Consider the following 11,608-nt stretch of genomic DNA (forward strand, 5'->3'; position numbering starts at 1 on the left):
CAAATGTGCAACACCCCTAAGTCATTAAGACTTAGACATTAGATGTTAGGAAGAAAGCCTTCAGCTACAGAAATGGTTAAAAACCTCCAAAGAACTGTACAGAATTTCATCTGACAGAGTGGTAGAACGAGGTATTCTTTTAAAACCTGCTCCATTGTCTTCACATATTGAAATAATTCAAGTAGTTTTAAAATACAAAATATTGGAAGTTATGCAGCTTAGAAAAACCCCACATACTGATTTTTTTTTTTTTTTTTTTTTTAAAAGAGCATATTAAAGTAAAGTTGATATTCCAGAAAAACTATCAGACACAAAACTTTTCTAAAAGTAAAAGAATCAGTGATGGAAGTAAAAACATGATTAATAGTTAATGGCATTAATTCTCTTTTCACTATTCAATCTTCCAGCTGCAAGTTCAACAAACGCTTCAGTTTAACTTGGTCAGCATCTCTTCAACCATACTAATCCTTCAAGAAAATGATTTTTTTCTTGGAATGGAAAAAAACAGCTAGCAAGACACTTTCTTTTTGTTATTTTACAATGACTCAAACGAGCAGAGAGACTTAAGCCGGCAATATTGAGATCTGTGAATCTGGAGAGCCACAGCCAGGTATTTTTAGCGGACAGTCAACGACCACAGAATTTACTTCTATCTTGTCGCGCTGGCAGGTTTGGCAAGGCAGGAAGCTTCTGTCTGATATCATCTCAGACGTTTGTGTTTTCAAATGTCTCTGCCACTAAGCCCTCCTGACACGAGGATTAGAGCATGAATAAGACAAAAAAACTATCAATGAAAAACGTCAAAAGCGGGTGTAAGTTCAGACAGCAAACAAAACCCATCTGACTTCCATAGCTGCTGAGCAGCCCCAGCACCACAGTGCCGTAACGCGGCACCTGCAAAAAAACAAAAAACAACTTCACATTAAAATTTGACTTAAACTAGGTGCTGGCAAGCAACTGCCTGTTCTTGAGACTGATGTAGTTTGTGAACACAATCTAGTTTGGCTCAGGTGGAATTGAAGCAGACGCGTGCAGGGGCAAGTCAGTATCCTGAAGCCTACTGCAAACTACAGACCCAGCGTCCCCAGCTGGCTTGCCTTGCTGCAGTGCGGAACCGAAAAGGTGGGCGGTCTCAGCTCCCTGCTGGCCTAGGGACAACTGCTCTGGGGTGTGAGCGAAAACATTGTTTTAGTTGTTGGCTGTGAGCGCCCACATCGCCTCACCTCTTTTTAAAATGCTCAGTTGATCCTTGCACAGAATTTTCAGGGCACCCTGGCTTTCTGCTGCTCAGCAAGCGACCTGACGAGGGTGCATGTCTGCCTCCGTAGAAAAGCATCTCCTTTAAGGACAGAGAAGTCTAAACGTGTAAAACTTGAGTAACTTGTTTCTAAACATTAATTATCTACCTCAATAATTCTAGAGATTTAATTATCCATTAGTCACACAGTATCCCCAATCAGAATCCTCCCTTCCAAAACAGACACAACATTTGCTTCAAGTCTACTAGCATTTCCCTTGTTAGTCTTGAGCCCAGAACTGACTGATGATACTTTTTAGAAATGGTAGCAGCATCCTAAACATCAAGCATATAGTGGAAACACTCTCTGATAAATTTCATTGTTGCTCATTTTAAAATGCTGATTTGTTAGAAACTAAACACTTTTCATCCAGCCATAACCTTAGAAGCACTTCCATGTTAGAGATCTTGCCCTATTAAACTTGATTTTATGCTAGCCAATCTACTTGCAAATGATGCTTACTTTTTTAAACAGATTTCTTCAATCTTTAGATAAATGCATCATGGCTAATGGCTTCTTAAACTGAATGAGATCACTAGGTTGGCTTCCAATGTCAATGAAAACTAAACCAAAAGAATGAAAATTAAGCATTTCACAAGGATTTTCATGTTATTTGTGTTTATAGAAAAATACTTCCTTTAAACAATTGTTAAGAGGTCAACTCATTTAAAAATTATACTTTGGAACTAGCTATGTTGAAATGCAAACAAGCACATAAAAATCGCTAACTTCCAGTGGATTAGCCTGGGAAAACTGGTTTCTTATAAAATGAATTACCTTCTACAGACTGTACCATCTGAAAGAAATGCAAGAATCACGAAGAAAGTATAAAGACCACTCAAAACAAGATCAAACATTCTAGTGCATATTTACTAGATAAATTATCTATGAAATAGTTTAAATATTTCAATATTCAAAGTACAAGTTTCTAATAAAATAACAAACTTCAACAGGATTGAGTCTATTCTTTGCAGAGACAAGTGCTGCTACAGTTACATAGAAATGTAAATATTTATTGAAAACCTAAGGCTGAAAGAGGCATCTGCTGTTTGTCAGCAGTCTCTACCGCACACAACACAACTCCTCGTTGCAAACAAGTGTATCGACCAAACAGCTTAAAGAGGCAAAAGGGTGTTTGCAGACTTCATCTCGGGCCCCATTTGATGTCTTTTACACCATGAAATTGTCTTTTCAAAGCATGGTTGTCTGCCCACTCAGCATTTAGAAACGAGTCGTCATCATCCTCTTCCAGTTTCTGCAAACAGAACCGACAGGTTAAGAAGGCGGTAATGAATGTAACCTGCAGTTAGGGTCTACGACAGCGCACACAGCTCACGTACAGTAAGAAGACACTGTTACCTTAAGTTCCTCCTGCTTTCTGTAGTAATACAGCATCATCTGTTTTTGCTCTTCATGACTAATCAGCGGTTCACGCCCTGGAGCTCCTTGTCCTTTCTGAAAGGGAAGTCGTAAATTTTATTTATGATAGCATTTGCGATACAAAAGAGAAGCTGCTATGAAAACACAGCAAAATCTTTCTTCAGACAATAGGATTTCTCCAACTTAGTTAAGGCCCCTCAGGACAGGAAAATAAACGTTGAGAAACTTCTGCTGCATTCAAGTGAGAATTGTATTTTCATCTCAGCATCTGAATCATACTGTCAATTTTGTGGACATCAATGGAAGCTGCAAATGGGATTGAGACTATTTAACTTAAACTTCCGCTCTAAAAGACATAATAAATCTCTCTGATTCAAGGCCATTTTAGATGTCTCAGGATGGGGCCCATCCATCTTCAGCTCCCCTGCTAATACAGACTCAAGATGGCATATGACTTAGCAAAGCAGGGAAGGAAGGCAGTTACAAAACACTACAAATAAAAGAAATGTTATTTGTTACTACAAATAAAAGAATTTTTTTTTCCAGGCAACTGTCCTCATGGAAGAAATGATGTGCCCAGCAGAAAATAGCTGATGACGGCTATTGTCAACAATAGCAAACAGAACAGTTTGAACGGAGATGGTGAAACCTCTCTGGAACAAAAAAGGTCTGAGGTGGTTTAAATTAGCTCTCCAACCCAACAATGCAGGCATCCCTTGTCAGACAGAAAACCACTGTACTACTTTGCATTCTCTGAAGAGGTCCATCAACTAATTAAACAGTAAGACAACTTTCCTGGGAGCCTATACTTCAATGGCTGTTGAGTTGTCACACAATTTTTCAGTCACCCTGATAGGAAAGAGAAAGCAATTCAGGTCTTCTAAACGACAAACACATAAATCACTTGACTCATCTTTGAGCAATTCTATTGCAGACACCTGCAGGTAATAACGTCTGCCATAAACATTAATGCTTTCTGTGGCAGAGAAGCTCTCACTGACATGGAAATTAAATGCAGCTCCACAATAATTCTGAGCTACGGATAAGTACTCTGAGACATTTGACATTTTGAATGTGGTATTTACACACACACACACACACACGAACAGGGTGAGCATCCACTGACAAAGCTCTGAAAGTGAATTGAAACACCAAACCTTCTTCCCTTGAGTATGGCATACTCACCAGAGGTGAACACTACGGCACAGTTAGTACAAAACCACTTTGTCCAAAATAATAATGAACACTCCCAGTAGCTTGGTAATAATTCTGATAGTGCAAGAACATGACCATTGTGGCGGACACCAGTATACACTTAATGACTGGCTTTTGCTGAAGCATCAGGTCTATAAAACTGAGGAGTGGCAGGAGATCTTTGCCTCATTTTAGCTCGTTGCTCCAGAGGATGACTCAGACCTGTGTTCTCAACTTAATACAGAAGGCCTAATACATCTGCCTCACCACATTGGACAACTGGAAAGTCTCATTTCTTTAAAAAAATTTCAGCTGGGAGCTCTAGGTGATCTGGAGCCGGCAGCACAGCTGGGTGGTGCGGGCCCAGCAGCTCATTCTTCCTTGGAGCACTCAGCGAGTTCTCACCGGATGCTTTGGGAGAGCTTCCACAGCTTGCGTGCTCTCAAAGAAGATGCATGTCCACATTTCCCAGGCAACTGAGACAGCCTGAGGACCTGCCATCAAGAAACTCAGGACATCACAGGCAGGAAATTACTGAGTTACTTCTTTCAGACACAGAACAGACAGAAACAGGGATGAGAGGCATCCATACCACATATGCACAAAACATTACAACTGTTTTTTAAAAGCCAGAATATGGAGACAAAAACATTCGCAGGTATAATTAGAAAAACTAGGCAGACTGAATGACTGGGTCTGTTCGGTGCTCTGCACTGAGATGGCACTGAGAGCCAGCTGACGGGGTTTTTTTAAACTTTTCAGTTTGTATTTCATCTATTTTTAAATACCATTTTGCTGTACTATAGAAAAGTGCTACAGAGCGAGTAATAGCAACTACAGTACTTAACTGACAGGCAAAGGAATTACTAAAGAAAAACTTAGAATATAATAAATTAAAACCCTAAAATAGATGTACAGTTTTAAGACACTCAATACGGAACTAATCTAATCCATTTTATACACCTACAGACAATTCTCTTCCACAGAGAATTAGACAGCCAAAGGTGAGTAATTTGTAAAGAAATCTTACTTTCTCTAAGAAAAAAATCTTACTTACTTTCTGTATCTTGACAATGATGGTTGTTTTCTCATTTTTGCCTACATAGTCAGAGAGCAGCTTTGTTTCTTTCAACTCCTTTCCTGTCCACCATAATTGTGCTTCTGATTCTTCTATAACTTCAAGTCCAGCCTGTGACAAATAAACAAACAAGGTGAAGTGTTGGGGGGGGGGGTTGGTTTTTGCCTGTTTTCAAAACCTTTCAAAATCTTTCTGGAATTCCTAACAGAAAAGAGAGTGTAATTTTACACTATACTTCTGCTACATCTTTCTCCTCATACTAATCTACAGCATTTTTGTTCATATTCCATTCAATCTTGATCTAACATAAACACTTCGGGCAATAAATTCCCAATACTGGCACTAGAAAGAAATGACAAGCTACTTAAAATGAGTCCCAGACTCACCTGAACTTTGTATGTAACATTTGAAATAAACTTCATTCATCTTATTTCTAGTTAAGCTATTGGTGTGCTTTTACCTAAACTATCAGATAAAAATATTAAATAAAATTTGTCATGCAAAAGAAAACAACCTTCATTGATAAAATAGAGAACAACATAGCATGTATTTAACCCAGACACTACTTGTATAGTCCAAACACGTTACTGCATACATGAGTTCCCGACAAGTCTTCTTTATCTTCAAACTCCATCCTAACTGGGTCATGGGGAGGCAGTCCCATTGGATACACAATCATCACAGCCCCTCGGAGCTGGTCCAATGCATCTTTCACCATCTCCATATTAACACACACATTGGCCTGAACTTGTTTCTGAAATACAGGCAGGGATCATTGGTAATTCAAAAAAATATGAAGAAAGACTTTGCTTTGTAGTCAGTTCAAAAGTTCAACAACGGAATATTTGAGCAAAGCTAACTGGCTGCACAAAGTTATTAGGAGCACAGATTTTCTCGTTTGAATATCAACTTTTGAATACATCACTTTTTCCCCCTCTATCTATCTTGCTTACACTGGGTGGGGGGTAAGAGATCCTTCGCTAAATTGTGTAGGAAATGTCTGTGGGATGCAGGCATTCAAATAAGAAACAGAAACTGGATGGGGAGTCTTTTGTTCCAAGCACTTGTGATTCATGAACAAGATTCAAAACAGTAGAATTCAAGCAAGGGTTGGGGAAGGGGCTTAAAACTTGAGGAAAAAAAATAGAGCACATGCGAGCAGAAGAGTAAGGCTTGGCATATCACACGGCTTGTGCAGAGATCTGTAAGATCAAATACTTGAGATCATTCCAAACCCTCCTGCAACGGACAGAGGAAAAATAAGACGCATCTGGAAGGGAAGAAAAAGGTTTTGCTTATAGATTTAACAGTTCCATTATTTTAAGTAATAAGGCTTATTAAAAAAAAAAAAAAAAAGAGAGTAAGAGAATGTTGCCTCCTTGTGGACGTTCCCAAACTAGTTAACTGGCAAGTACAATTGGTTTCACAATCTCAGATGATCAACCTTTTTTTTTTTTTTTTAATACACAGGCATATTTCTTCATTTTCATCATTATAAAGTGAGGAACCTAACAAACCACTTCACAAACTATCCTTAACTTCATTCATCAGTGAATGGCCATAATTTCTGGAGTAAGTCAGCATGCAGTGCAGCAATTTTGCGACTTTTTATTGTAAATGACAACATGGTATATAGTTGGAAGTTTCACCCAGGAAGACCTGCAAAGTGGAGACCAGATCTGCAGGCATTTTCGACTCAAGGTATATTTGACTACATATTATTAATTTCCTCCCTGTTTAGAAACAGTTGATGAATATGCAATCCAACAGAAAAAAGAAGTTCATCTGGGAAAAATCTTTATAGTCCAGAAGCTTTAATCTGAAACATCTCTCATTTTGCATAGATTTTGCTATGACTCAGAACAGTTTGGCTGAAATCCTGCCTCAATTCAGGGAAGGTTTGCTGCAACTCAGTGCACTCCAGCACTTCCAGGCAACAGGGCAGCTCCTCTGCTTGCCTCCACAAGGCCTTTGGAAACACTGAGCTGCTCACTCTAAATAACTGCTAGGATGCTGTTTTCAGCAATGAAACAGCCAAGAAGGCAAATTTAAAAGCACAAGCAACACCAAAATTCAGTAACACTATCTAAGTGCATAACTGGTTTAAAGCTGTTTTAAAGTTTCAGCAAACTAGCTCCCAGTACTGTAGGGGCAGGGAGAAGAAAACTACTTGCAGATGCAATCTGATAATAAATATTACTTAATTTGTGTTTCAAAGTCATATGAAAGCTGAGGCACAATACAGAGCATCTACAGATTTGGTAAAGCGAAGTTGAATAATTGAGACCATAGCCCCATCAGGGCATACCCTCACACTTATCTCTAAACACACAAACTCATGGGGACTGAGCAGAAGTCCAAGTGCTTGTAAAACCAAGGCCTAATCTAAGAGACTAGAACACATTTTTCAATTAATTATACATAAAACTCAAAGGACTATGTTAATGAGCAAAAGGTATTTTATTCCATGAACATCACAGAATGCAGTTAATTTTTCACCAGAAAACACGACAAGCATTCGCCCAAAGAATGCATCAATAGCAAATTAAGAGCACGTGGATAAAATTAAATGCAATTTAATCATTCAATGTGGTCTCGGCTGCCAGCATTCACTTGGAGGTTATTACCTGATTCCTTAACTTGTTGAACCAGCTTGCCAAAAGCCATTAAGAAAATCATTAACAGAAACGTTAGTTTTTATTAGATCGCTCACATCACTTCATGATACTACTCAAAAATCATTAGTTAGCACTTGCACTGAAAAAAGTCCATTTTTTCTTAAGCTGCCCAACTACATAGCACCTATTAAGAAAGTCCCACATACCACGTGCTATTTCAGAAAACTTACCTTAGAGATTAATGCCTTGGCTTCCTCTATTGTCTTCTTTATAACTTGCTGCATTTTTTCATTTGGAGCTAGACACACACACAAAAAAAAGACACATATTTAATAGTCTATGCTTACTACAAAGAAACCAAGCAAACAACTTGTCCATGTTAATCTCTACTGTAAGCAAATGAAATGTTGTTAAACCACAAGGCAAGAGAGACACTACTAAGTTGCAGTCTATTTACCAGTTTGTTAGTTCACTGCCATATTTCTTACTAACTTAAGAAACAAAATGGTATTTCTCCTGGGAGAGGCAAACTTACTTTTCCACAAAGACACTTAATTGGTATTTGGAGCCTCATTTGGGACAAAAATACTGAGTAGAAAGCAACACCTATAATCTCATACTCACCACAACAAAAAACAAGACTCTCTTTCCCATGCCATACTTACGACTATTGCGGGCTGTGCTGGCAGATGTGCATAATAGGGGACAAGAACTTGGGAGTTTTCTGACTTTTTTCCAACTAAAATTTCAATCTAAGGTTTGCAAATACAATGTGTGTTTCATATTATAGTTACCTATTTTGTTATAAAAAGCCTCTCCTCAGAAACAAAAATCCAATTAAATCATACTCGTCATGTGCAGATGAGCATTTAAATGCATCATTTGATAGTATTTAGTTTTGGCCCACGTTTACATGCTGTTCACTATTATAACTTTGTTAACATTACAAAGCTGTCCTCCCACTAACAAATAAATGCCTGAGTACAACTACAGACAGTACTGTCCTTACGTTAACGTTGCTTGCAAATTTTTACTGCAAAGCCCGTCACTGCTCACGACCATGCCAGACAAGACAGGCTTTGTCCACGTGCCTGTGTACGAGACACGCAGCTATTTCTGAGAACACAGTTAAGAGGGAAAACATTTCACTGTAATATAAGCTCTTAATCAAGTTCAGCAAAGGCTTATATTTGACTGGGCAACATCCTGCGTTATAAAAATTATTTTCCCCAAAATACAACACTTGGAGTAAGCCGTTTGCGTATGACAAGTTAAGACGAAATTATTCAACAATTCCTCCTTAACTGAGCTACCCTACAATCAATATCTGAAGGGCTGCTGACCCGACAAGGGCTGTTGTGGTGTCAGGGGTACAGGGACAGCCAACTAGAAGACAATCGCGGTCTCTTCTGTGCAATCAGTCCTCACACTCTTGACTCTAAAGTGGCGCTCAATACACATACCAAGTGCTAAGGCAAAACCACTTGGCTGCAGTTGCAGAAGGAAAAAGTGATGAGAGTGAGTTCAGTAAGTCTGAGTCACAGCGAATAAGAAAAAAGGAGAAATATTAGACAAACAACCTGTTAATGTATCTTGGAGCCTCTGGAGAAAAACAGTACACAAGTATGCATTTACACATGAGGAGAATAAATTAAAGTGAAACAGTCAAACTTGCTTCTGATAATTGTTTACTGATCTATGGAGTTTACTTCCACATACTACGGTTGCAAGGTTAAATAACATACATGCTGAAGAAATATACTACTACTTAGCCTTTTAAATCAACATTACACCAGGCCCTAATCCAAGACAGAAGACTTACGTCTGTAACTTATATTTTAGCTGATCTATTGCGAAAGCAGGCTCTTGAAATAGCTACCACATAACACATCTACAACTACCTCTAACACAGTTTATTTATAGGATTATTTTTATAATTAGCAAATAAACATGAGCCAGCTAACATGCTGGTCTGAAATATGTATACTTAAAATCTACTCATTTTTTTTCATCTTTCAGGACAGCGAGGTAAAAGTGAAAGGTCCAGAATTGTGGTTTTCATGTTGTTCATTGTATTATAGATTATCTATGTCTGCAGGGAAAGAAATAAACATTTATGATTAATTTACCATGTCCATTTCTTCGCCCAATTTCATCTTTCTTGAAGACACTTCCACCACTTGGTACGCACTTTTCTGCCCACTCATCCTTTAACTTCAGTTCTTCAATTTGCTCTTCTGTCAGTCCTTGCATATTATAAGGCAAGAAAACACCATGCTCTGCCAGCTCCTCCATCTCTTTAAAGTGTTTAGAGAACAAGATTAAAGATCTGTGTTACTGAGAACGTATGATTTACAAAAGCCTTTCACGTTATGTACACACAGGAAAAACTTACTCCTAGCCTTCAGTTTCTAAAGAGCTACATATATGGAATAAATGCGAAGGTATATATGTAGGCACAAATATATAGCTTTATGTGCTGTAATTACATTACGGTGCATACATTTCACATATATATGAAACAATGGAACAAATAACACAGTGCAAGTATGCAAACCTAGACAATACTTGCTGGCCATAAACCTTTTCTTTTTGGTATTTCCTTAGTCAGCTTTAGCTGACTGCATTTTCCTTTTTCCAAGTACTTTTGGGGAAGCAACTTCTTTTGAAACGGAAAAACATTTTATTGTTATACAGTAATGAATTTCTTTGCAGTTCAGAAAATACATAACTGGACTACCACAGCTTTATCCATATGACATCCAACCCAAAGGGTCAGATTCAAAGCCAGTATGACATAAAAAAAGTCTCTACGGTAATTTATGTCTAATCAAGAAACAATGGTACAGGGCAATTCTAGCTGAGACAACAGAGTTGTAAACACAGGTTACCAAGGTACAGTCTCAGGCAGCGAGGGTAGACAGTGTGTAGATGCAGTTTCCTAACCCTTTCGTCTAGCCTCCTGCGCCTGATCCATGGCCTGCAAGCTACACTCACTGCTCTCCCCCAGAACAACTTATCCAGCTGCCAACCCGGTTCACATCATCCCTTCCTTGAAGGCCCCCCAACCTCTTACCATCGCCATATTAATTAATGGATATCCATCTCACAACAGACACACCAGAAGTACCCCAAGTCCCAGGAAACATCAATTCTGTTTCTGTGGCTGGGAATACAGGCACGCACATGACAACATAAAAAGCCAAGACTAAATTAGCAAGTACTGTGGAGCAACAGGAGCAGATCTGTGGAAAAGCGAATGCTGAAAATACGGTAACAACAGTATCTGGGTTTCTGGAATTATTTTATTTCAGATTAGCCTCGGCATGGCCTCATACACTACAGACATATTTGAGGCTGGAGCACATCAGCTGTAGACGGACTGCAGTCTTCAGGTCAGTCTCATCTGAAAGGAATCCCAGTTCACGCGTTCCCAGGCTGATCCACAAAGCAAATCAAAGTGTGGTCAGCAGGGACAAACAGTAAATATTTTTCAAAAGCAGAGTCCTGAATTGCACTAAAGCACTGATGTAGACACATCTGGTGACCCTGCAATCACATGGCAAGTGGATGCCTCGCACCACACGTGCAGTAGGCAACACGAGAATTTCATTCACGTGTTGGGTACGCCTCTGGTCACAAAGGGGTTATGCAGCCCCTATGGGACAGGACGCGCCACAGGTTTGGTCATACAACATATGAATTTTCAGCCGTGTGCAGTGGGAAGCTCAGAGCTGCAAACCGTCTCCAAAAAACAAGGCCTACTAAAAGACTAGAAAGTGGGAATTTACACCCGGTTTGGCAACTTTGGTGGAGATTTGCTGTTCTCCTAAATTTAGGGGAGGCCGGCTTTCCTGCTGCTGAACTGGGACTCGAGAAGCATTTCTTAACCTCTGCCGGCATAAAGCTCCTGCGAGGCCGCAGCCAAGCGAGCTCCTCGCGCCGCCCCTCAGCCCCCCCTCGGTGAGCCAGCGGGGCACAAACACCCCGGAGACCGAGCAGCGCTCCGGCCCAGGCCTCCCGCTGCTCCGAAGGCAGCC

At 39.5% G+C, this 11,608-nt stretch overlaps 1 protein-coding gene across 3 annotated transcripts; it reads right to left on the bottom strand.

Moving 5' to 3' along the window:
• Positions 1-511: 511 nt before the first annotated feature.
• On the bottom strand, positions 512-11,598 carry CFAP298 (cilia and flagella associated protein 298). Of its 3 annotated transcripts, XR_004842304.1 has the most exons (7): positions 9,698-11,595; positions 7,799-7,866; positions 5,546-5,704; positions 4,930-5,061; positions 2,658-2,753; positions 1,224-2,553; positions 512-894 (listed from the first exon to the last, which is right to left on the bottom strand). XR_004842304.1 is itself a non-coding variant. In XM_035896465.1 (6 exons), exons 1-6 carry the CDS (start codon positions 9,861-9,863, stop codon positions 2,443-2,445), a joined length of 732 nt encoding a protein of 243 aa, XP_035752358.1. In that variant the 5' UTR covers positions 9,864-11,595; the 3' UTR covers positions 512-2,442. The 3 variants fall into 3 exon arrangements, 2 of the variants coding, with proteins under 2 accessions (XP_035752358.1, XP_035752359.1); XM_035896465.1 differs by having other exon boundaries at positions 512-2,553; XM_035896466.1 differs by lacking the exons at positions 512-894; positions 1,224-2,553; positions 2,658-2,753 and adding an exon at positions 2,770-4,366 and having other exon boundaries at positions 9,698-11,598.
• Between the last annotated feature and the right edge of the window lie 10 nt (positions 11,599-11,608).

Source organism: Egretta garzetta, unplaced genomic scaffold, assembly GCF_000687185.1.
Source record: "Egretta garzetta isolate BGI_Z169 unplaced genomic scaffold, ASM68718v1 scaffold45, whole genome shotgun sequence".
NCBI lineage: Eukaryota > Metazoa > Chordata > Aves > Pelecaniformes > Ardeidae > Egretta > Egretta garzetta.

Bases quoted from the DNA above. Each gene is read 5' to 3' on its own strand.
- CFAP298 (XM_035896465.1), bottom strand. From the start codon at position 9,863: ATGGAGGAGCTGGCAGAGCATGGTGTTTTCTTGCCTTATAATATGCAA. The intron at 7,867-9,697 runs GTAAATTAATCA...GTGTGTGTCTAG, and splicing joins TGGGCGAAGAAATGGACATG to CTCCAAATGAAAAAATGCAG. The intron at 5,062-5,545 runs GTATGCAGTAAC...TATTTGTCACAG, and splicing joins AAGACTTGTCGGGAACTCAT to GCTGGACTTGAAGTTATAGA.